The following is a 20,325-nucleotide window of genomic DNA, read 5'->3' as shown; positions in this document are numbered from 1 at the left end:
CACATCCCCAATGGACATGTTCCTTAGCGCGATGCACGGAGCCTCTTCATTACCTATTTCATCAAGATCAACTTGCTCTACTTGAGAGCCGTTAGTTTCATCAAACACAACGTCACATGAGACTTCAACTAGTCCAGTGGACTTGTTAAAGACCCTATATGCCCTTGTGTTTGAGTCATAACCAAGTAAAAAGCCTTCTACAGTTTTAGGAGCAAATTTAGATTTTCTACCTCTTTTAACAAGAATAAAGCATTTGCTACCAAAAACTCTAAAGTATGAAATGTTGGGCTTTTTACCGGTTAGGAGTTCATAGGATGTCTTCTTGAGGATTCGGTGAAGATATAACCGATTGATGGCGTAGCAGGCGGTGTTGACCGCTTCGGCCCAAAACCGGTCGGTGTCTTGTACTCATCAAGCATGGTTCTTGCCATGTCCAAAAGAGTTCGATTCTTCCTCTCCACTACACCATTTTGTTGAGGTGTGTAGGGAGAAGAGAACTCATGCTTGATGCCCTCCTCCTCAAGGAAGCCTTCAATTTGAGAGTTCTTGAACTCCGTCCCATTGTCGCTTCTTATTTTCTTGATCCTTAAGCCGAACTCATTTTGAGCCCGTCTCAAGAATCCCTTTAAAGTCTCTTGGGTTTGAGATTTTTCCTGTAAAAAGAATACCCAAGTGAAGCGAGAATAATCATCCACTATTACAAGACAATACTTACTCCCGCCGATGCTTATGTAAGCAGTCGGGCCGAATAGATCCATGTGGAGTAGCTCAAGTGGCCTGTCGGTCGTCATGATGTTCTTGTGTGGATGATGGACTCCAACTTGCTTCCCCGCCTGGCATGCGCTACAAATCCTGTCTTTCTCAAAATGAACATTTGTTAATCCTAAAATGTGCTCTCCCTTTAGAAGCTTATGAAGATTCTTCATCCCAACATGGGCTAGTCGACGGTGCCAGAGCCAACCCATGTTAGTCTTAGCAATCAAGCATGTGTCGAGCTCAGCTCTATCAAAATCTACTAAGTATAGCTGACCCTTTAACACACCTTTAAATGCTATTGAATCATCACTTCTTCTAAAGACAGTGACACCAATATCAGTAAAAAGACAGTTGTAGCCCATTTGACATAATTGAGAAACAGAAAGCAAGTTGTAATCTAAAGAATCAACAAGAAAAACATTGGAAATAGTATGGTCAGGTGATATAGCAATTTTACCCAAACCTTTGACCAAACCTTGATTTCCATCCCCGAATGTGATAGCTCGTTGGGAATCTTGTTTTTTCTCATATGAAGAGAACATCCTTTTCTCCCCGGTCATGTGGTTTGTGCACCCGCTGTCGAGTATCCAACTTGAGCCCCCGGATGCATAAACCTACAAAACAAATTTAGTTCTTGACTTTAGGTACCCAAACTGTTTTGGGTCCTTTGGCATTAGAAACAAGAACTTTGGGTACCCAAACACAAGTCTTGGAGCCCTTGTGTTTGCCCCCAACAAATTTGGCAACTACCTTGCCGGATTTGCTTGTAAGCACATAAGAAGCATCAAAAGTTTTAAATGAAATAACATGATCATTTGATGCAATAGGAGTTTTCTTTCTAGGCAACTTGGCACGGGTTGGTTGCCTAGAGCTAGATGTCTCACCCTTATACATAAAAGCATGATTAGGGCCAGAGTGAGACTTCCTAGAATGAATTTTCCTAATTTTGCTCTCGGGATAACCGGCAGGGTACAAAATGTAGCCCTCGTTATCCTGAGGCATGGGAGCCTTGCCCTTAACAAAGTTAGACAAGTTCTTAGGAGGGGCATTAAGTTTGACATTGTCTCCCCTTTGGAAGCCAATGCCATCCTTGATGCCAGGGCGTCTCCCATTATAGAGCATACTTCTAGCAAATTTAAATTTTTCATTTTCTAAGTTATGCTCGGCAATTTTAGCATCTAATTTTGCTATGTGATTTTTTTGTTGTTTAATTAACGACATGTGATCATGAATAGCATTAACATCAATATCTCTACATCTAGTGCAAATAGAAACATGCTCAACATTAGATGTAGAGGGTTTACAAGATTTAAGTTCTACAACCTTAGCATGCAACATTTCATTCTTAGTTCTAAGGTCGGAAATGGTAGCATTGCAAACATCAAAATCTTTAGCCTTAGCAATCAAATTTTCATTCTCTAATCTAAGGCTAGCAAGAGAAATGTTTAATTCTTCAATCCTAGCAAGCAAATTATCATTATTATCTCTAGGATTGGGAATTGAAACATTACAAACATGAGAATCAACCTTAGCATTTAAACTAGCATTTTCATTTCTAAGGTTGTCAATTATCTCACGGCAAGTGCTTAGCTCACTAGATAATTTTTCATATTTTTCAACTTGTAAAGCGTAAGCATTTTTAACCTTAACATGTTTTTTATTTTCCTTGATTAGGAAGTCCTCTTGGGAGTCCAAGAGATCATCCTTCTCATGGATGGCACTAATTAGTTCATTTAATTTCTCCTTTTGTTCCATGTTAAGGTTGGCAAAAAGAGTTCGCAAATTATCTTCCTTACCACTAGCATTATCATCACTAGAAGACTCATATTTAGTGGAGGAGTTAGATTTAACCTTCTTCTTTTTGCCGTCCTTTGCCATGAGGCACTTGTGGCCGACGTTGGGGAAGAGGAGTCCCTTGGTGACGGCGATGTTGGCGGCGTCCTCGTCGTCAGAGGAATCGCTTGAGCTTTCGTCGGAGTCCCACTCCTGACAAACATGAGCATCACCGCCCTTCTTCTTGTAGTACCTTTTCTTTTCTCTCCTCTTGCCCTTCTTGTCGTTATCCCTGTCACTGTCACTTGATAATGGACATTTAGCGATAAAGTGACCGGGCTTACCACACTTGTAGCAAACCTTCTTGGAACGGGATTTGTAATCCTTCCCCTTCCGTTGCTTGAGGATTTGGCGAAAGCTTTTGATGATTAAAGCCATCTCCTCATTGTCGAGCTTGGAGGCGTCAATTGGTTGTCTACTTGGTGTAGACTCTTCCTTCTTGTCCTCCGTTGCCTTGAAGGCTACCGGTTGCGCCTCGGATGTGGATGGTTCGTCAAGCTCGTTGATCTTCCTCGAGCCTTCGATCATGCACTCAAAACTTACAAAATTCCCGATAACTTCCTCGGGGGTCATTTTAGTATATCTAGGATTACCACGAATTAATTGAACTTGAGTAGGGTTAAGAAAAATGAGTGATCTTAGAATAACCTTAACCACCTCGTGGTCATCCCACTTTACGCTCCCGAGGTTGCGCGCTTGGTTCACCAAGGTCTTGAGCCGATTGTACATGTGTTGTGGCTCCTCCCCTTTGCGAAGCCGGAACCGACCGAGCTCCCCCTCAATCGTTTCCCGCTTGGTGATCTTGGTGAGCTCATCACCTTCATGCGCGGTTTTGAGTAAATCCCAAATCTCCTTTGCGTTCTTCAACCCTTGAACTTTGTTATACTCCTCTCTACTCAAAGAGGCTAGGAGTATTGTTGTTGCTTGAGAGTTGAAGTGCTCGATTTGGGCCACCTCATCCTCATCATAGTTCTCATCCCCTACGGATGGTACCTGCGCACCAAACTCAACAACATCCCATATGCTTTTGTGGAGCGAGGTTAGATAAAATCGCATTAAATCGCTCCACCTAGCGTAATCTTCACCATCAAAAGTTGGTGGTTTGCCTAATGGGACGGAAAGTAAAGGTGTATGTTTAGAAATGCGAGGGTAGCGTAAGGGGATCTTACTATACTTCTTGCGCTCTTGGCGCTTAGAAGTGACGGAGGGCGCATCGGAGTCGGAGGTAGAAGTTGATGAAGTGTCGGTCTCGTAGTAGACCACCTTCCTCATCCTCTTATGCTTGTCGCCTTTCCGATGCGGCTTGTGGGAAGAAGATTTTTCCTTCTTCTCTTGGTGGTGAGAAGAGGATGCCTTTTTCTCCTTCCGTTTGGAGGAGTCCTTCTTCTTCTCCTTCCTCTTGGTGCGGGACTCTTCCGATGAAGTGCTCCCATGGCTTGTAGTGGGCTTTTCGCCGGTCTCCATCTCCTTCTTGGCGTGATCTCCCGACATCACTTCGAGCGGTTAGGCTCTAATGAAGCACCGGGCTCTGATACCAATTGATAGTCGCCTAGAGGGGGGGGGGGTGAATAGGGCGAAACTGAAATTTACAAATATAAACACAACTACTTAGCGTTAGAAATATAATCGAGTCCGAGAGAGGGCGTGAAAACAAATCGCAAGCAAATAATGAAGTGAGACACGCGGATTTGTTTTACCGAGGTTCGGTTCTCTCAAACCTACTCCCCGTTGAGGAGGCCACAAAGGCCGGGTCTCTTTCAACCCTTCCCTCTCTCAAACGGTCCCTCGGACCGAGTGAGCTTCTCTTCTCAAATCAAAGCCGGGAACAAAACTTCCCCGCAAGGGCCACCACACAATTGGTGCCTCTTGCCTTGATTACAATGGAGTTGTGATCTCAAGAACAAGTGAGAAAGAAAAGAAGCAATCCAAGCGCAAGAGCTCAAATGAACACGGCAAATCACACTCACTAGTCACTAGGGCTTTGTGTGGAATTGGAGAGGATTTGATCTCTTTAGTGTGTCTAGAATTGAATGCTAGAGCTCTTGTAGTAGTTGAGAAGTGGAAAACTTGGATGCAATGAATGGTGGGGTGGTTGGGGTATTTATAGCCCCAACCACCAAAAGTGGCCGTTGGAAGGCTGCCTGTTCGATGTCGCACCGGACAGTCCGGTGCACACCGGACAGTCCGGTGCCCCCTGCCACGTCATCACTGCCGTTGGATTCTGACCGTTGGAGCTTCTGACTTGTGGGCCCGCCTGGGTGTCCGGTGCACACCGGACAGGTACTGTTTGCTGTCCGGTGTGCCAGCATGGGCGAGCCTGCCATCTGCGCGCGCAGAGCGCGCATTAAATGCGCGGCAGAGAGCCGTTGGCGCGGAGAAGACCGTTGCTCCGGAGGCGCACCGGACAGTCCGGTGCACACCGGACAGTCCGGTGAATTATAGCGGACTAGCCGTTGGCGTTTCCCGAAGCTGGCGAGTTCCTGAGGCCGACCTCCCTTGGCGCACCGGACACTGTCCGGTGTACACCGGACAGTCCGGTGAATTATAGCCGAGTCGCCCCTGGAAATTCCCGAAGGTGGCGAGTTTGAGTCTGAGTCCCCCTGGTGCACCGGACATGTCCGGTGGCGCACCGGACAGTCCGGTGCGCCAGACCAGGGGTGCCTTCGGTTGCCCCTTTGCTCCTTTGTTGAATCCAAAACTTGGTCTTTTTATTGGCTGAGTGTGAACCTTTTACACCTGTATAATCTACACACTTGGGCAAACTAGTTAGTCCAAAGATTTTGTGTTGGGCAATTCAACCACCAAAATTATTTAGGAACTAGGTGTAAGCCTAATTCCCTTTCACAAACCCCATCGGGAAGGTTCCTATTCGAGAGCCATAGGGGGCAGGGACGACGTAGCTAGAGCGCACATTGAGGCCGGCGACCCTCGACATCGATGATTGTGATGCGGACAGGGCCCCCTAGCCAAGGGGAATGTTATAAGGGGAAGGAGGTCGCCCTGGATGAGGCCAACACAAGAGACACTCGAAAGAGGGCGCCCTAATCCAGGGACTCCTCTCCCTGCAAGCGCCCACGTTGGGACTCGGAGGCCCCATTCGCAAGCACCTGCGCTAGGTCGACATCTAGTGACGGCAAGCATCATTCCCTTTCTTTTGTTGTTTGTTGTTTTTTGTGTATCCTTATGATATTGCTTTTAGACCCGCAACAACATTGAACCTGATGTGGGATGCCTAGGCCCGGAGGTGGCCCCCTAGTTCCATGGGAGGCTAGGGCATTTTCTGCTCATGGTGGTGAGAGGGCACCGCCTTTGATACATGGCAATGCACCACAATCTCCATTGTAAGTGTAAAGACTCTTCATGCTAAATGATTCAAACAATCAAATTTGGTTTAGCATTAAGATGAATTTATTTTTCATCACTCGCGACTGATTTTCAAGATTCTTTAGGGTTTCATCTAATCGCGAGTGACTCACGAAACACCTAAATTAACAACTTCCAGATAGCAAGCCATCTTAGCACTACATTAGAAGTTAGTACCGTCAAAGTAAGAAAGTTATCCATTTGTCACTCTCTAAATAGCGTTGATTTCATAGTGGTTAAGCCAAAAAAGTTTAATTAAGCTACTGGGTACCAATTGAAAGTAACTATGAACTAGACAATCTAATTTATCTCTAAACTATGGTCTCTATTTTTCTTTTTAATTATATATATGTAATAAACAAACTATCTTAAATAAAATATGGGTTATGTCTATATTAAATCTAACCTGATGCTTGCTTGATTCATATACAAAATGGTTTAAATGATAACAACTTGTCATACAATCAATGTGAAGTCAGTTCAGTACATGAATCATAGTGCTTTATCCACGTGCGTCTTCTCTTTTTCATCATGGAGTACAAATGAGCCTTTATTAGCCGAAATTTCTGATGGTGGTATGGTTAATAAAGATCAATTTTCTATAGCTCGCAAATTTTCAGCATCTGAGATCTTGAAGGTTCTAATATTTAGATATGGTAAATAAATTAGGTCTGTAATTGCTAAAAATTCTCTTAAGCTACACAATTTTCAGCAGATGGGGCATGTTCCTCTCTATAAATATTGAAACTAAAATGTTTGCATGTCTGTGAAGTAGATCTATCAAACACATGTTAATCTATGTGAGGATTATCTCATGAAAACATCTGCAACAAAAGTGCAGAGAAAGGCGCTGCAGCAGGACAACCTAAAACTGAGTTTCACTTACTGAAAAAAGAAGAAAACAAATTGAATACAGCTTCACATCATAGAGGATATAATGGTCATACACGAAACAGTGAAAAATCCGCGGCTAACTGAGATAACACTCCAGTCTCCAGCAACAAAAGGGTCTCCAGCGCATCTATTTAAAGCTCCTATTTTCAGTCTCCAACACTCCTATTTGAGGATGCACGCAAACACAAAATAATTATCATCGTACATGTGATTTTTTTTGAAAATAAACAGAATTTTATTTTTTACCTCTCTTAATATAGAATAAAATAGAATTTAAAATTTAATATATTGATAGAGTAATAATTATTTTATATTTTTTTAAAACAATTATTTTATATTTTGTCAGTTTAATTGTACAATGATTGTCTAGAAAACTTGATTACACAACCGTTTTTACCTATATATATAAGTGTATGTCCCGATAAGTTTTTCAATATTTTTACATACTTAGTAAATATTTATAATAAAAATTATAATATTGTGATAAGAAATGGGGTAGATTGAGGTTCCGATGTGATGTAAATTGAAATGTACAGCCCACAGGGAGGAGGCCTGCAACTGCAACGGTCCAGCCGCACCCGCGCTCGGCATACGGCGCCTCTCGGCCTACGTTCTCCGTGGGCCGTGGCGGCGTGCCGCCCATCCGCCCTCTGCCCTCGCCCCACCCGGCCACCCGTCGACGACGGTCCTCCGCCCTCGCCCCACCCGTCGACGACCTCGTCTCCTCCGTGCGCGGGCCTCGGCTAGCTCCTGCTTGGCGCTGGGTAGCGGGCTCGTCGGTGCTGGGTAGCGGGCTCGTCGGTGCTGTGCAGATCCACCCGCGCCCCGCCTTGTTCTGTGCTGCCGCTTGGCGCTGCGTCACTGACCAAGTGCGTGCCTGCCAGCCGACCGACGGCCAGCACCACATTTCGCAGAGCCGTTGGTGCTCTCTCTTGGCTGTCAGCACCAGAAGCACAGCGCAGAGTCGCCCCAGCCCCCTGCGCCTGCTGCATAGTGAGTCTGTGTGATTGTTTGATTTCTAATTTTGTTGCACCTTATGCCAATACCGGTTTGGGGCTTATTGCTTTTTTAGGTCTCTATTCCTTGCCGCTCGCCAAAATACCCCGGCATTCGTTGCACTTGTCTAATTGCCCCACTTAAGCCACCCTTTCTAGCTATAATACTCCACTACACTAATTACTGGTTACAACGGACATTTATACCCTTCCACCGTTTGTTCATGTTATCTGCCGTTACATGTGCCTGATGGCTGTTGCAGGGCCTGCTGCTGCATGCGTCCTCTCGCCAGGATGGTGGTGATTGGCGGGCGATTAAAAAAGATTCTTCTTATTAAGTGTTGCACATATTCGTTGCATGTGATCAATTTTGACACAAAATTTACTATGTTGCTCAATTGCATCAGTTAGTTCTACCTATATATGCATGTGATCAATTTTTATTGTGTTACATTTACTATGAGTTACTCTCATGTTGTAACCTGGAAGCATATGTGCTTGTGGCCTAAACATCTATGGACTATAGGCTTAGCATTATGAAGTTAAAGAGCATAACCAGCGCCCCTCTTGTTGCGTTTCAGGTCTGCCACTGCCCCTCAGTTGTTGTGGTGGCCAAGGGACGAATCACTCTCTCATTCTCAATGTGGCACAGTTTCTTTTCGATGCACCGGATAGCCTCTCGCTCGGTGAGACATCAGCTATACGATTGTTTACTGCTTCCAAGGAATTTCCTCACTTTTCCGCTAATTTTCCGGTGCAAAATTGCAGCTTTTCCCATGTCCAACCCTCCTGACTGTTCTGATAATCTAAAACCATTGCATTTTCCCTCCTGTTTTCTAGCTTATCGCTCCTTTGTGCCTAGGGTTTGCTTGGTAGGAGATGTTACAGCTATGCCATGAAAGGGGGCACTTCGATCGCCGGAGTAGGCGACATCATTGCTGTCGCATCAGGGAAAGGAGGCGTAGGCAAATCCACCACTGCAGGTCTACATTTCTCTTAACACTAGAATAGCTCACATTTGTACAATTCTTTTTCAGATTTAATATTGGTGCAGATGGCTCTAAGGATGATGTGTTGTGATTGTAGAGCTTGAATCTTTTAGATCTGTTTGGAGGTACACTGTAACCAAGAGTTCCGCTGTGCTAAAGATACTTTCTAGTTCCTATTAGCTATCTTGAAGCAGAAATGGTTTTTAACTTGAGTTGAGGGTATATATGCCAATGATTTAGGTGCATAATTTATGTTTTAACTTTTAAATAATGATGGCAATATAAAGCTAGCGCTTGTCTTCTAGTCATATTTCTCAAGTTTCTGCTCCATTTTTGTTTCTTTCTGTTCACTAGAGTTAAAATTGCTTCTTCACATTGGCAATTGTATTCGTGCAGTTAACATTGCTGTAGCACTTGCCAAGGAGTTTAAGCTTCAGGTTGGTTTGCTAGATGCTGACATATATGGGCCATCCATTCCTACAATGATGAACCTCCATGCTAAGCCTGAAGTAAATGAAGGTATCTGTTGGAACTCTTTCAGCACATGCCATGGTGTACACCATATGGCTTCTTATATATGTTTAAACTCATGAGGCTATACACCTAGGACTGGTTTTCTTATATTTTTTTAGCTTTTTCTACCATTTTTAGTGATAATTTGATTTGTGTAAACTGAACTATATCGGAATAAATGAAGAAATACTTACTGGACACAACCTTGCTAAACTAAAAGTACAAGTCAAAACACTATGCTGAAAGAACCAAATATAAGCTTGTTCTTAGAACTTGGTTGCCCATTTTTCTGTGATATCTTTTTTCTTGCTACATGATTAAACAAAACTATTCATGATCCTTTCATGGTTGCACCAACATTTTTTTACTAAATGGTCCTTAACACGCTTAGGGCTTGTCCGGTTTGGTGGTGATTGGCGGGGGATTAAAGAGGATTGAGGGGGATTATATCCCTTACAAATCAAAAGCCCTCACATCCCCTTCAACCCCCTTGGCAAGGGGATTAAGCTAACAAGGCCTTAAGTTTTTGGCTAGACTACAATGATAGTTTCATTTGTTAAGGTGATTGGATTTTGATTAAATGGACAACAATTAATTGGCCATTGCACTAGTTTGGTTCAATTGAAACTGCAAACCATCAAACATGATACCTTTTGACCAAGTTTGATAAACGCCAGGCAGTCCGAAATTAAAATGGGAAAACATTTTGTACTGGTCTCAATTTTAATCTATCATCTATGAGCAGTGAACTAAATATAGCTATTTAGAAATGTAATTCTTTACTATTCTTTAATACACGTATGCCAATTACCCTTCCAAGCTTGTTTAACCTCTGATAAAATAATTCCTGGATGCTAGCATCCTATAATACTTGTACCTTTTTTAACTATTACATTTGCTATTTCTTTGTGGGTTTATACTGAATTTTAATTACACATATATTTTTTGCAGACATGAAGATGATTCCAGTTGAGAACCATGGTGTGCGATGCATGTCCATTGGTTTTCTTGTAGACAATGATGCACCAATTGTTTGGAGAGGTCCTATGGTTTGTCTTTGCATGTGCTTCTGTTAACTTCTTATTTGAAGTGTCTAAATCTTTTGTGAATTTATCATGTCAAACATTTCCTTTTGTATTGTATGTTTAGCGCGTAAAAACATAAACTGAAATGTGAACATGCATATTATCATGAAAACATGTTACTATGGAAACAGACTCAACTTTGGTTACTTTCTGTTCTGGCATCTTCAATGCAACAAAACTGGTCTAAGGCTAGGATCCAGAAGGGCTGGTGTATGTGAACACTTTTATTTTATTTTGTACTCCATGCAGGTAATGTTACAATTGAATCTTATAAATGGGGTGAAGTGGCTAATTTGAAATTACTGCTCGAAGAAGACATTTTCTTGTTGCAGTTGATTGAAATATGTAATGATGGTTAATTGGCTTTCGCTATATTTGAATTAGTTGCTATTGCCTATTGGTAATCTTTTACATAGATACAATGCTGTTGCTTCATATTTACAATTGATGTTCATTTGTCAAGTTCTATGTTGGTAATACTACTTTTCTATTGGTATCAGGTAATGAGTGCTCTTGAGAAGATGACAAGGGGAGTTGCTTGGGGGGACCTTGATATTCTTGTTGTTGATATGCCCCCAGGCACTGGCGATGCTCAACTATCGATGTCCCAAAGGCTTCGGTTATCTGGTATTTATACATCTGCCTATGAAGCTGCAAATGTTGGCTGGATACAGTTTTTAAATTTTAGTTTCTACATTTTTTTTGCAGGTGCTTTAATTGTTTCAACTCCTCAAGATATTGCTCTTATTGATGCTAGAAGAGGAGCCAACATGTTCCGCAAAGTTCAAGTTCCTGTACAGTCTGTTTAACTTATTCTATCTTTTTTCTCTCCATAGCTGTTTATCTGCATCACATTTTAAATTTCTATTTCAAGTTATAGTTCTTCAGGTTATTCTCTTAAATTTGTTTTGTTCTTCTAGACTTCTTCAGTTACTGTTTTGTAATCGGTTGCATGTCAACCCTGAAATAAGGGTATCACTTATCCACCTTAAGAATATGCGCATTTCATTTTACTGATGCAAAATTCTTCATGATGCCTTTCCCATGCTCCAGTAATATATCTAGTTTTCACATCACAGCTGAGTATTTTGGTTTCACAGATTCTGGGATTGGTAGAGAATATGAGTTGTTTTAAGTGCCCAAAATGTGGTGAGAAATCTTACATCTTCGGGGAAGGTGGAGCGCAGAGAACTGCAGAGGAAATGGACATGAAATTACTTGGTGATGTGAGTGAATCTTGTGATTGCAATTGGCACCAATTCTTAAGTTATGATGAATATGCTCGAATGTTTTATATCTGAGAAAAGGTTGAATCTTTTTCGAGCATTAGACTTCAATTTCTAGATATCATGAATGTGAGACGTAGAGAACACTCTGTCAGTAATGAACACCCCAAATTTGGTTTTACTGCAGATGGATGATTGACATATCGGTTTTCTATGTTTATACATGTCCTTATGATCTTATGCTACACAGCGGTTGTTTTTCTTCAATAGGTACCTCTTGAAATCAGCATCAGAACAGGTTCAGATGAAGGCAGCCCTATCGTTATATCATCACCCAACTCTGCATCAGCACAAGCGTACGTAAATGTTGCTGAGAAGGTGACTCAAAGGCTCAATGAGCTAGCAGAGGAGCGGCGTATGGGCCCAGAAATCTTACTTTGAGACATTCAAGCCACTTTTCTACACACCTTCTCCTGTTTGACGGTACGGCGCAACAAAAAAAAAATGCACTGATAAATAGTGTTGTTGGAAGTAAACTTCAAGTTTTATCAGTTGGGTTGGAAATTTTACTCGAATAAAACCTCTGCTGCCAACCTTGTCTTTGTCACGCATGTCCATTATCTAGTATTCTAGTCTCTGCATTTTTTCATGACTCATTGAGTGATAATTATATACTAGTGATTGGCATGGCTCTGCTCCATCCCAGAGCAGTTCTACTCTAAAACTCTGCGTGGAGCAACTCTGCTCCAGAGTTTAGATTGTTTCTTATAACCGGTGACAGTGGTGGGTAAATAACTCAAAACTCCATAACTAGGTTGCTTTTTTGGAGTTTTCGGAGCAGTAAAAGATGTACTCTAAAAAATTGTACTGCAGCTCCAAAAACTTCATAGAGTTTACAACTCTGAAGTTAGAGTGTTTGGCATGCTCTGGTCAGCTCCTACTTAGAGTTTTGCTCTGGAGTCATGCCAAACAGTATGTGACCTCTGTTTTTGGCAAGCATGTATTATCACTTTTGCACCTGTTAGCACTTGCATGTTTATTTGGCTTATAGAGCAACTCGAGGAGCTCTCTAAAAGACTTCTTAAATCAATAATTTAGTTAGTTAACATAAAAACTCATCTCTAATAGTTCTCTAAATTAACTTCTAAATTTAGGAACTTCTCATCTAATCATATTTCCTCACTACATTTGACAATCATTTAGCAAATCACTAAACAAAAATATTAACTGCATTTTTAGGTAATGAAGATGGTTGTTGACATTTATGATCTATTTTTTATGTGGATATATACAAAACAAAATTACAATCTATATTTAGAGAACTATTGAAGAACTCGTATTTCTTTTACTCTCAGTTATTTAGTAACTTCTTAAATCTATAATTTAGAGAGCTAAAATTTACATAACAATTGGAGTTACTCTGCCTTGACTTCGGTGCAGTCATGATGATGGTCGGTCGAAAAGAGGATATGTGGTGTTAGCGGGTTGACACCGGGCTGATGCTATTCTAGCAGGCTGGACCGTTCGGTGGCAGCTTTTTCGTTTTTATTTTTTAAAAATAATCAAAATTTCAACTTTACATCTCGCTTCCTAAGTGTTTGTTTATCCCAATCTCCTTCCATCCGCATAGAATGGAAATAATCGAACATGGTCTAAGGGCTAGTTTGAAAACTCAAGTCCCCTTCGGGATTGAAGGAGATTGAAAAAGAAATTAGTTCATTTTGAACTCAATCCCCAATTTGGAAGGGGATTCGAGGTTTCTAAAGTAGCTCCACCGTTCTCGTTTTAATATAACAATTCGCATGCTTTCCTGCCTTAATGGTTGAACTCGATCTTGCGGATGACATTATTCTGGTCTTTTTGAGAGAGAGAGAAAGAAAGAAAGAAAATATAGCGATCGTATTGAATTCGCTATGCACTTCCATTTTGCAAGGTGGTCGCAGAAGGTTTGGCCGAGGTCGGTCTCGTGCTGGGGAGCAAAAGCAAAGCTGTAAACCGCGTGACAGAGACACGAGCGAGCACTTTGTCGGCCGCCTCTGATAGTCTGATGGGTCGAGTGAGTAGCAGGTGCAGTTTGCCGCCCATCTTTTGTCGTCAAGACCTCCAGCTAGCTTTTGGCTTCCTAGCTAATCCCCGCGTACGGAACTCTCTGACCACCGGCCGGCCGTTTCTACCTCTGCTAGCTGTGCTGACTGCTGGCCACCAAATTAGGCACGCATCTGATGCATGCATTACTAATCCTTGTGATCAGTATACATAATTATATGTGCAGATCCCCTTTACGTACGGCCATCCATGTGTATATATAGAGAGGGAGAGAGAAGGGGAGACACATGCATAGCATAGCTCCCTAAACCGCAACACCACCAGCATCACATTTCCTGTGCACCGGACCCTCTCGCTACCCCTCTCTGCCCTAGCTAGCTTCATCGATTGGTAGGGATTGTTTATTCCACAGTAATAATCTCGATCGCTACCTGGAAGCAGACAGTATCATATATATATGGCCAAAGTGCTGAGGCGGCGTTCTGCTGGCACGGCGGCGACGATTGCTGTGGCCGTCCTCATGCTCATCGCCGTGGTTATTTCTTCGGCCGTGCCAGCCGTCGGCGCCGGGAGGCCCGGTCGTCGTATGCGCGCGGCGCCGCCGCCGACGATGACGACGGCTGCTGCTGCCGCTGCCGCCATGAAACCTGATCAGACGGCGACCGAATCATCGGCCGGGCCGTCGGGGTGCAGCAACAGCCCCAGCAACGGTGGCGCCCGGTGCCCTCACCGCCAGACGATATCCAGCACCAACCCGAGCAATCAGACGACTAACTGATCAGGCCGACGGCCCACGGGCATGGCGCCGGCGGTCGATCAATCGTGCGCGCGTGGACGTATGCTTTTTTTTTTGGTGTTGCTGGAGAATACTTAGGCAATATAATGCTCCCGGCCCATTATGTTATTGTTATGTGTGGTCGCTCGTGTGTTCTTGCATCGTCGTGCCTTAGTGAATTATACTATACAGCCGCAATTCGCGTAGTACGTAGGCTGCTAAGCTAGGAGTCAACGCGCACGTGAGCATTGTTGCATGCACATATCCACGCACTTGAAGCAAGCATTCCCTCCGGTCGATCTGTATTGATAGGATAGGAGTGTTGGCCGCCGCATTGGAGTTGTTGGTCACTTGTTGTTGCTGGTGTTATTAGCCCCCACTCTGCTGGTCAGTACTGTGTGCGCTGGTTCTGACCGTTGTTGCGTGCACTTAATAATTAACAGTTCTGATTCTGCTGTGTTCCCAGCACTCGTTGCCTCGTTGGTGGTTGTTACAATGGTGTTTAATGTTGAGGTTCTTAAGATGTTTTAAGGGAGTATTTGTAAAAAAAATCTTAGAGTCGTCTCTCCGTGAAGAGACGCTTCTGGCTCGTAAACCAAGTAGCAACAGACGCCTCACTTCCCACTGTACGAATTTGTCGTCTGTTCTATCGATCTAATGCTGTACAAATGCATTTAATTCTATATTTATTAACATACTACATTTATAGACACTCCATTGTACAATAGAGTCTCTTAGTTGTCTCTTGTGCTTGGAGAACCGTTTTGATGTCTCTCCACTATACATGCTCTTAATCGCTTCCATCTCACCACGCTTGTGTTCTATCATGATGGCTCTATCTACTACTAGTTGTTGGAAGTTGACAAAGGTATGATTCATCGATTGTATGTATCAACTGGTAGTAAGAATTTCTTTTATAGTATCGGTTGGTCGCTAGAACTGGTACTAAAGTGATCCTAGAGTGTGGCTTCTTGTAATACCCAAATTGTAATTTGTTAGAGATATTATAAATGGAGAAACAAATTCTCTTTATCTACATGTTAGTTTGATCTTTATGTATCATCACATGAAAACAAATAAATAAATAACAAAAGAACACTCAAATAAATCATGCATCATGCTGGGATGTTGTTTTGTGTGCATTGTATGACAATATGAAAATAATGTGACAAGGAATTTATTGAAGTCAAAAAAAGAAAGGAATTTAGAATCTAAAAGAAACTAGGAGTTAGAAAAGAGAAGCAAACAAATATTTCATAGATAAAAATAAGGAAATAAAAATATATTTCTACATTAGGGTTTGAACTTGTATAATGGGTTCAAAGGAGAAACTCATATTCAAATTCAAATGTGATTCAAAATAATTTTGAATAAAATAAAACAAAAAATAAACAAGGAAAAGAAAATAAGATAAGAAATTAAAAAAACATGCTGCTCACCCAGCCTATTTAGCCTCCCATGCAGCCAACGGCCATGCATGCATGCATCTCTCTGTTTAGCCGCTCGTGCTCGTAGTAGATATACCTTCTCTTGTATCTTGGCCGCAATAGCCGCACTGCTCCGTAACAAACCAAGCGCCATGCATGGTAGCCGCCAGGCGAGATCATCCTCGGCTATAAGACTAGCCTCCACGTTCTCCTCTCATCTCTCCATGGCCTGCAGAAAGCTCGTGGCCACCGTGACCACCATTACCACCGATCGCGATCGGCACTGAGGCAGAAGGGAGATTGTGCAGACCATCACCGCGCAACAACCAGGAAACCAGGGAAATAGCTGGACTCACACCGCGGGGGAAGTCACCATCACACGCCAAGCGGGCGTACTGTACACACGAAGAACCGACGTGGTCGGCTCCTCATCGGGTGGGAACTCCATCGCCGAACAGTGCCGCTGCCAGAACCTCTGGTGAGAATCACCCTTGCCACTTCTGCTTTACTCGTCCGTGCCGGTAGTACTCCGAAGGCTTAGGTTCTGGGGTTCTGGCAATCTATGGATCGGTCGCCGTGCAGTCATTGTCCTGGGGCGGGTGCAGCGTCACCACTCGGCGAGTCTGAGGTAGAAGAAAACGTCGTGACCGTGGGCTGCAGAATCGACGATATGGATTAATTCGACGATAGCTGGTTCAACCAGGGTGAGCGCGGCCATCTGATCCATAACAGATGACGTAGAATAGATCATGGTTGGACGGTTGTGATTAAATTAGTGTATGGATTCGACGGGGCGTAGGAAAGGAGAAATAGGAGTCGTTGATCTTCTGTGGAACACGCTGGATTAGATCTGGGTAGCGTTTTGCCGCGACCGTTAGATGTTGATCGGACGGTTCGGGATGGATCTCAGGTATTTAAAACCTGGGTCGTTAGATCATGATCCGATGGCCATCCTCGCGTACCGTTTCAGATTCAGTCAAATCTAATCTGGGCCTTAGGATCAGGATCGGTCGGCTCAGATCGAACCCTGGTAGTGCCGCCTTGAACAATTGCTAAAGAGACCCTCTGAAACCCTATAATCAACCCACCGTCCACCTTGGAACTACTGAGTCTGGGGAATAAGTGTGGTTTAGCCCCTGTGCTTCACAGAAATTGAGGCCCAGTCCAGAGCAGTGTAAAACCAGAGAAAATAATTTATAAATGGATTTTTAATGAGAAAATAATTGCTAGAACTTTGATAATTCATAGAAAATGCATATGAACTCCAAATTACTTCATTCCAGTTCCTAAAATTTTGTAATTTTATTATCTAACACTTAGTGTCTCTGTTTTATCATGAAAACAGTAAGAAAATTTATTTCACACTTAATCCTATTTTAAACACATGAAACCTTTGAAAATCCATAACTTAAAATCTATAACTCCAAAAATTATGATTCCTGTTTCTAGGATTTTATTTTAATGTGTAGATTATTACTGTGTATTTTGTTTATATGTTTGGTGTAATGTTAATTTCTCTATATGCACTGTGCTTGTTTGTATTGTGGCGAGTAGAAGAGCCCGTGACCGAGGATCCTGGTGAGCAGCAGGTTGAAGTAGCTGAGCAGGAGCTCATTGAAGGCAAGTTGTGCCCTTGACCACTTTTTACCCAATAATGTTCTTTAATATCACTTATTCATGCATAGGTTAATTTTGATGGGACCCAATAGGTTACCCTAGATTGTTTATCTCATTGCCTTGTTTACCCCTGCCTCACTTGGGTAGTTTGCTATTGCTTTACATGGTTTTGGGATAATCATTTATTATATCTATGTTCCAATTCTTTTTTGTTATTCTATTTATGTTCATGTTAAGATCATTAATGTTAATTGGAACATAGAGCTTAACTTGAGAACCACGTGCCACCACAAGGGTTTAATGGGACGCCCTTGGCTGACTAATTAGAAAAGCTAGTGGAAGACTACCTTACCCGAAAGGGGCAAGGGCAGTAGGGGAGTGGTCAGTGTAGGGAGGTCCTTGGTTGATTTTGCTGCGATGGCAGTCAGCCAAGAACCCTGCATTGGAGCTTCCTATAAACTATAGCGGGTTTTTGGAAGCTAGTGGAACTTTGTAAAGGCCTCGTAGTGTTGCCCTGCCACGCTTCCTAGGTAGAGGTGTATGGGATTCGCGACCCCTTGGCAGATGGGCAGCATGACTTGTGGGTAAAGGGTACAACCTCTGCAGAGTGTAAAACTGGTATACTAGCCGAGCTCACGGTCATGAGCAGCTGAGGACTCTCTGATGATTAATTTATGGAACCTAAATTCAATTTTGTCATTTGCATATGCATGGGTTTATTATTAATTTGTTCTATTACTTTATTTAAGGTTTGGTATTTACTTACACTTAGTAATTACTAATAAAATTTTGACCAACTACTTAAAAGCAATGCTCAGCTTTAACCATTCTCTTCGATAAGCCTTACACTCCATGAGCTCCCACCTTTGGTGAGTTCATGTCACATTATTCCCCACAACTTGTTGAGCGATGATCATGTGTGAGCTCACCCTTGCTGTCTCACACCCCCCCACAGGAGAAGAACAGGTGGTTCAGGAGGAGCCACAAGGCGAGGAGTTTGATCTGATCTAGGTAGCGTTTCTTAGTTGACATTGGCGCCAACGATCCTTAGTTCGTTTTATGTTTATTCTTTTATTTTGTAATAAGTCTTCCGCTATGTAATAAATACTCTGATGTTTTATGACATTTATCTCTATACACTCTGTTATTATATATGTTGTCTTCTTGGCGCATGTATGAGATGCACCCGACTTTGTCCTTTAAAGTCGGGTGTGACACTTCTCTACCGCAAAATAAACCCTCCTTTAGTACCAATGGCGGCTAGAACTAATACTAAAGGGGTGTCTAGAGTGTGTCACTTTTGCTACTATATACTGCTTTTTTGAGAAAGGGCCTCTAGCCGAGTTGGTTAGGTGGTCTAAATAGTATTTCTCGTATTCTGAGTTCGAGTCCCAGTGGAAAGTGAATTTCAGATTGAGGTTAAAAAAGACCACTCGCTGGTACTCCTGGTGGTGGTATGAACACGAGATGAACTGATCTATGGTGCGGATCCTCGTGTAGGGACTGAAAGGGCTAAAAGTACGAGTAAAGATCTGTCATATAGGGGCGGACCCTCGTGTTGCATGGGGAGCCACTTTTGTGGCCTTTCTCGAACGGGGCTCCGATTGAGCTTCTTCTTAATATATATATATATATATATATATATATATATATATATATATATATATATATATATATATATATATAATACTGTGGAGTCGGTCTTTCTCCCAACGGTCGGTGTTGACACCTTTTTAGGGCGCCAATCACTCAACACGAACCAACGGCGGTGCTCTCTGCACAGGGGTGAACGGTCCGCGGCCTGGCGCGAGGCTAGGGTTCCTGCCTGATGGTCGGACGGTTCGCGCCCTGGGGCCGGACGGTCCGCGCGTGCGCAGGGGCGGCGGAAGATCGCCAGCGACGCTTGGATCTCGCTCCTGGGAGGGACCCCATCGGGGAGGAGAGATCCTAGGTGATGTCAAGGCTCGGTAGGCCGACCTAGACTCCTCTAATCGACATAGAGTCGAAGAGAAGCGAAGAATTTGGGGATTGGAAGGCTAAACTAGAACTAGACTACAACTACTCCTATGAAATAAATGCGAAATAGAAGTGTTATTGATTCGATTGATCATTACAAATCGGCCGTATACCTCTGTATTTATAGAGGAGGGGGGCTGGACCCGTTACAAACAAACTCCCCGAGCTAATCCCGCGAATTTCGTCAACAAACACGGCAAGAAACTCAGAACCTAATCTGTTCTGCGTGCGCGAACCGTCCGGACCGCGGACCGTCCGGTAGTCTCTTTTTGGTGCCCAACATATGCCCCCCTGCCTTTTGGTGGAGCTGAGCGAACCAAAAGCAACTAACTCGATGTATCACATCGGTTTTCTTAGGCATCTTGCCACTTACTAGGATGGTACGTAGTGGCCTTGGTCGTGATGGTTGACTCAACGAACGTGACCCCTTTAGCTTTGATCGAACTGTCAGTCCCAACACCGCCGAGCGTCATACTGGTCCTGACCAATTCATCACCTTGCTTTCCTAATTTTCTAAGTGTTCTAGCGTAGCTCCGTAGTCGACCAGGTCTTCTCCTTGCAGGTCGTCTTCCTCCATGGGCGTCGATATGTCGTTGGAGGTGACTTGGTGTAGTGCGGATGGTTCGACCTCAGGGGTCGGACGGTCCGCGTCCTGTGCACATGATCCGGCCTTTATAGCCGGACAGTCTACCATACCTGCAGAGAGCTGCACAGTTGTCGTTTTATTTTCTATCTTTGTGGCCGTTTGATTTTTCTCAACGGCCTTTGGTCTCCATCTCTTTTGTGGTGG

General features: G+C 43.2%; 1 protein-coding gene across 1 annotated transcript; it reads left to right on the top strand.

The window, feature by feature from the left end:
• The first annotated feature begins 7,408 nt into the window (after window positions 1–7,408).
• Window positions 7,409–12,650, top strand: LOC100284464 (nucleotide-binding protein-like). Its single transcript, NM_001157359.2, has 9 exons — window positions 7,409–7,839; window positions 8,423–8,527; window positions 8,704–8,824; window positions 9,227–9,349; window positions 10,295–10,392; window positions 10,929–11,055; window positions 11,137–11,222; window positions 11,529–11,654; window positions 11,925–12,650. The coding sequence occupies exons 2-9, from the start codon at window positions 8,483–8,485 to the stop codon at window positions 12,093–12,095; spliced, it is 897 nt and encodes a 298-aa protein (NP_001150831.2). The 5' UTR covers window positions 7,409–7,839; window positions 8,423–8,482; the 3' UTR covers window positions 12,096–12,650.
• The last annotated feature ends 7,675 nt before the right edge of the window (window positions 12,651–20,325 follow it).

This window comes from Zea mays, chromosome 1 (assembly GCF_902167145.1).
Source record: "Zea mays cultivar B73 chromosome 1, Zm-B73-REFERENCE-NAM-5.0, whole genome shotgun sequence".
NCBI classification, from domain to species: Eukaryota; Viridiplantae; Streptophyta; class Magnoliopsida; order Poales; family Poaceae; genus Zea; species Zea mays.
The sequence above is the reverse complement of the archived record's forward strand: the minus strand, read 5'-3'. Positions and strand labels throughout refer to the sequence as shown.